Source organism: Habropoda laboriosa, unplaced genomic scaffold (genome assembly GCF_001263275.1).
Source record: "Habropoda laboriosa isolate 0110345459 unplaced genomic scaffold, ASM126327v1 scaffold42, whole genome shotgun sequence".
Taxonomy (NCBI): domain Eukaryota; kingdom Metazoa; phylum Arthropoda; class Insecta; order Hymenoptera; family Apidae; genus Habropoda; species Habropoda laboriosa.
The window spans coordinates 346,960-352,959 of NW_017100181.1; the positions used below are offsets into that span (position 1 = coordinate 346,960).

General features: G+C 35.9%; 1 protein-coding gene across 1 annotated transcript in view; it reads right to left on the reverse strand.

The window, feature by feature from the left end:
• The window catches only part of LOC108579057 (acetylcholine receptor subunit alpha-like), a 115,761-nt gene that overhangs the window by 3,168 nt on the left and 106,593 nt on the right, over positions 1-6,000 (reverse strand). The window contains exons 5-6 of the mRNA XM_017942491.1: positions 5,896-6,000; positions 3,660-3,909 (exon numbers count right to left, since the gene is read on the reverse strand). The exon at positions 5,896-6,000 is cut by the window's right edge and continues 48 nt beyond it. Of these exons, the coding sequence (XP_017797980.1) occupies positions 3,660-3,909; positions 5,896-6,000 (355 nt within the window). The remainder of the gene's footprint in view (positions 1-3,659; positions 3,910-5,895) is intronic.

Sequence of the window (6,000 nt, forward strand, 5' to 3'; positions counted from 1 at the left end):
GCTATGTGAGAGTTGCCTAAGTTTATGAAGCCGTGCTAAATGGAAACCATTTAAAAGAATATCGTGTTAAAGGAGAACAGTCGCTATTTTTACACCATGTTATCGAAGCAGGACACCCACCGTGTTACAAGAAATATAAATATTAATATTTTTTACACCGTTGCATTAAGAAATGACTTAGCTAAATTCTTATAAGCGTTAGAAACGGAGTTAATCACATTGGCTTCTGAAGTAAATGATTTATTATTCAACGGCCATACAAATTTGTGCTATTTAGTGGTGTTAAGCCTAATAATTAAGGAAGTTTATTCTAAATATAAAAAGATAACCATCAATCATGTGCTTTGGCACTAAAATTAAACAGATTTAAAAGGTGAAAACCTCATTGGCTTGTGAACGGTTTATTGTCAGTTGTTAGTTTTAAACTCTACATCATTTACAGCTTCGTTTACACTTCTTACAAAGTACCAATTTTCTCGGTTTCAAAATACCAGGTCAACTGCTCAGCATACTATTTGCTCAAGTTGCAATGTTGCAACACGCATCAATGTTGTATTATTTATTTTAAATATGTCGTTTTACAAACATTATTAATTATCTTCGCGAGATGATTGCATTGTGAATATTAATGGTCATTCACCTAGATTATAGTTGTCCATTTTCGTTGACAAAATTATGTCACGTCGATGTGATAATTTAACGTATCAGTTTGTAAATGTTTAGAGAGCAAGTAAAGTTGAAGCGTTTTGTAAAATAAAAATGAAATATCGACTCATGCTGAATGAATCATATCTACAGGGTGTCCCAGTTTATTCCGATCAAACTTTGTCAGTATGTTCTACGGATTTAAATGAGAGAAAAATTTGGTGTACACATCGGTCGTTTGAAGCTTTAACACTAGAACTACCGACCGGGTCAAAATTGACCCATTAGCATCTTTCGAAAAAACGTGAATGTTCTATATTGGTAAGTATTGTCGTTTGTAACGTTCCGAATTTATTTTCTACATGTATGCTTCCATTTGTATCGATATGAATCGAATTTTCCAATCACGGTTTACTTACATAAAAATTCACTTTTGGAAAGTCGCTAATGGGTCATTTTGACTCGGCTGGTAGTTCTAGTGTTAATAAGAAGTTGTAATAAAAATACGAAATACGGAGGGAATGGTAATTTTCCGGTTACTATGATACAGGACAAGAATGAAATTGGCATAAGTTACATTTAACACCTTCAACGACTTCAAATCGATAATACAGCATAAACAAACTAGATCAATTCCTATTTTGTATCATAACTGCACACCCGTTATATACCATCCCCCTCGTATTTCGTATTATTGTTACAACTTTTTAACAAAGCTTCAAGTGACCTATTTATATAATATTTGCTTTTTATTTATACCCATGGAACGTACTAAAAAAGTTTCATCGGAAACAACTGGGACAACCGTGTATATGCAGGGCGTGGCCGAAGCGGTAGTATAATTGTGAAGGGAACGATTCCTCCTATAAAGATGAATAAAAAGAATGCAGAATATCATCTTTGTGTTTCGGTTGTTTTTTACAGTATATCACCTTGAATTCTACGAGTATTTAGGTGCGCAAAACTGCAAAATAGAATTTCGTCAACAATGTTGCATCTCGTTAATTATTAATTAAGGAGCTGTTGAAATTTGGCGCCTTTGTTATTCTATGTAAACTTGAGCATGTAATCGCTTAAGATTTTCCATGTATAATCGGCAGATGAAGTAGATTTGAAGAAAGCTTCGCGTGATTGGGATTTATTACTTGAATCTTTGTAAAATGGTCAGTACGTATACATTTTCGACGTATGTAATACAAATTTAGAATAGATATCGTGCAGAAGATATGGTACTTCCATAGTTTGCAAAAGTAACCACAAACACTTAAAATTTGATCCGAATATACAGGGTGCGTTATGCAATTGGGACGAGTTATATCTCCAATTTGGTAAGAGATAGAAATATTGCTTGTTTAAACATTGTACTCTAATACTTTTATTTAACTTATATTTCGCAGCCGTTGAAAAATATTAAAAGTCGTTCTCTAACTAAACTGAAAATTTTTCGAAGACCGAGTACAATCTAAGTAATAAAATGCCACAATTTGTAGAATTAAAGAAGCAAAGGTCAAAAGAATTGAATTTTCTGAACTACAATAGTCGCACAGCCGTAAATAAAATTTATGCACCTAACCAAATTGTTAACGCAGCTTCCCGCGCTTCTTGTTGGTTGGAAGGTCCGGTTGGCGTTGGTAAATTATTGCACGTGTATGTGCCAACTACTTATTGTCGCGATGGTGATCGCGCTTTATTAGTGATGTCGATTATTGCGGACTGGACCGCACTGGTGTATCAAGATGTCGAGTATTGCGTGTTAGAGCGCTCAAAGTGGTGTCGATTGTTTCTAAGTATATTAGAATCTGCCCGAATGTCGTGAAGTGGCTGTATATATCCCTTTTCGCCAAAATGGGGAGTTTACCTAGTTGGCAAATCATGGGCCTTTCACCTCCTAGAGCCGCCCTCCTAGGCCCTCGTGCACTCCCCCGTGGTCCGCAGAGTAGGGCGCTGGAAGAGAGGGAGAGACGGTCCCAAACGGGGGTGTCAGCCCCGCGTGGCGATCTTGCCGAAACGTCGACTTTGCGGGTTTATGGCATGTTTCCCGTTACTGAGCGCGCAGAGGCAAGTACCGGCTTCCCATGTGGCCCGCAGAAGTGGAGAATTTCCGCGGCCATCAGGTAATAAGCCGGATTTGCCCTCTGGCTTGAATAGGCTATTGTTATCGAAAAACTTGTAGAAAAACTTCTCAAAAGTAACGTCGCTTGGAATCCGTGCCATAAACCCCTGTTGGCTAAACACTAATCTTAAATTTCCTCCGTTTGCTTTATGCACTCAATGTGTAATGTCTTAAAACAAAGACATACTCTCATTGTAGCCCCTATACGAATCTCTACGAGCCTTAACCCTCCCTGGGCAAACATATTTCTTCATATTCTGTAGGCTAACTGGATCGTTTGTATCCAGGTCCAATTTTTTTACTTTCGAGCTTTCAAAAAATCCCAAAAATTCTCAAGTACTTATCAAGTCTCTACTACATTGTACAATTGCTCGATAAATCAAATATTTAAAACTTTTTTCGATGAAAATAAAAAATTCAATAGGGACACAGGACACCACCTAACAGTAAGCCCACTCTGGGGCTCCATCCTCCCAATATTTTTTATAATCTCTCAGCTGATCAATTAACAACCTTCGCTGATTGGTACTTTAGACACACGCCGTTATCAGCTGAAATGCTTAGGAAACGTCGGAATATTCTTTCCATAAGGACACGACTCACACACGAAAGCCTCAATAATAACAAAAAATAAGAATTCGTTTCGAAGAAATACGGGAGTGAAATTTCACTTAGGTCGTCAAAGACCTAGATTGCCTAAGGAGGGTTGGTATTGAATCTTAATGCGTTGTTTTTCAAACTGTTTGAAACTGATTTGTACGAATGTAACTTACTTTCCTTAGATTCTACGTCGTAGTAATAATGTAATATTCGTTATATGTATATGATCAATGATGAACACAAATAGGTCGATCTTGTGAATTATTCTGCGACGGGAAAATGGTAAATAAGAAAGAATTACCTTGGTCGAGTCTTCGAGCATTTTGGTGTGTTCCGCGATGAAACGCACACAGATGCAAGATTTGTGAATTTCAGGAGGGCAACGCGAATGCGAGAAAGCTGGAGGACTACGTAGTACTGGACTTTTAACCTCTTCGACCCCTGCCTCCCCGGAAACAGAGAGGTCTTCGCATTCCGTATGAAGAGGAAGTGGTGGTAATGGTGGTCCATGGATTAAGCAACTTCCACCGAATCTTGCGCCGTCTGCAAGACTGAATTGCAAACGAAGGAATGTACATTCAAATCATTGTTTCCTCACGGCGTAACAACATGCAATAGGTATAAATTATTTTATCCGTTCGTTATTTAAAATTACAACAAGGTACAAACAATTATGCTCCTTTTTACTGATCCTGAGCAAAAACTGCACATAGAGAGCTATATGGATTTAGATTAATTTTTACACGCAATTCTTACGTTACTGGTTTACTATTTTTCGAGGTGCTTGAGGTTTCAAATGACAATTGTACAAAATTTAAATATGGAAATTACATTTTTTAAGAAACCGGTATATACAGGGCGAGACACCTAACTTGATCACCTCGAATAACTTCTAAATTATGCGTTGTACAAAAAATTATTTCTACAAAGGTTACATGGTAACAAACTTTCGTTAATATTTTGTTAATTATTAGCTTTAGGACAAACAATGTTTAATACTTTCCTACTTGGAAATTAATGAGCTTTCGAACTGCCGTAAAAGAACAGGGCATTCCGTTTAAAAAAGCAAAGTTGACGTACAAATCTCCTGAACGCCTCCACTTATAAAAAGTCTCTCATGTAACCTTTGCAGAAATAATTTTTCGTACATTGCATAATTTAGAAGTTATTTGAGGTGATCAAGTTAAGTGCCTCACCCTGTATAGGAACATGCTTCAAAAACAATTATGTTGTAGCTTTATTGCATATACAGCATATTATGCGCTGTAGTTCGTAAAAATGATGATTTCAGACATCAAATTGAGTATACTTTGAATTTTTTTATTGAAATTATTGGGTCCTCGAATAAGTTCGTGCCGCAACGGGTTTATACTTTATACTTTTTAGGATGTGTTTTGTATTTCGAGTTACTTTCGAGAAATGCAACCGTTCATACAGACGTGTTGCTCATTGTCAGTTCGAAAAGTTAGGAGAAGCAATAGGAGTGAGTCACTGCCAGTGACACGTTCAGGACTCTTACATCGGAACAAAGTGATTTTTCAGTAGGATAACGCCAGACCGTATGTGGCACGAAACGTGCAAAAGAATTATGTGAATTCAGTTGTGAAATTTCATCACACCTACTATATTCTCCGGACATTACCTCATCAGACTGCTATCTGTTTCATGCAGTACAACATTTTTTAGTGGGCAAGAAATTTGATAGTATCGACTCTATAAGAAATAACATTGTAAACCATTTTAATGAAAAATCGAAGAAATTTTATAGTGACGGCATAATGGTCTTGCTAAAATGATGGGAAGCAATTTTTTAACAAATAAATTACTCCGGAATGAAGACATTGTAGAAGCAGTAGTCAAACGATTTTTAAAAAGTGTACAGAATTGTGTGGAAATTATTTTGATTAAATACATTATTTTTTGAAAAAGACACGTTTCATTTCAAACAACGCCGTTTCATATGCACCAACCTAATAGAAAGTACGATAAACAGGGATCTTAAGATAGAGTTAATTTTTGAAACTTATGGTTTTAAAAGTAACCTATTAAAATAAAAATTGAAATACCAAAACAGGACGAAATAATTAGTGGTGGGACCGATTTAACGACATACTCATTAATACCAATATGTATCAATTCCGGAGCATCATGTTATGGTATTAAATAGAGATTGTGGCTTTGAACATGTATTAACGATACACGTGTACACGTGTATTAACGTATTTTAATTCGTGTGATTTTTAATATAACACAGGAATACCGGAGTATTTAAGTATATTTACTTATTTTTCTAGCAATTTCTAGTTTATAATGCATGCTTGACACGTTAGAGAATTTTTCTATTGTAACAGCTACATAAACGCATGTAAATTGCACATGTCCTTATCTTCGACTTACACAATTCTAATTTGAATAGCACATCTGTATAACGTTCGAAGTATTACTTAATTTGATATTAAACAATTACAGTTAAATTTACGAATATGATAATAAATAGCGAGAATTTGTTTAGAAAAATTTGGATCTGTAGGTAATACCTGGAAGGTGAAAGATCTTCTTTCGATGCAGCACGACTATGAAATCGTTTAGGTGTCAAACGTTCTTCGCTATCCTCTTGAGTAGATGGATGATAAGGATAATAA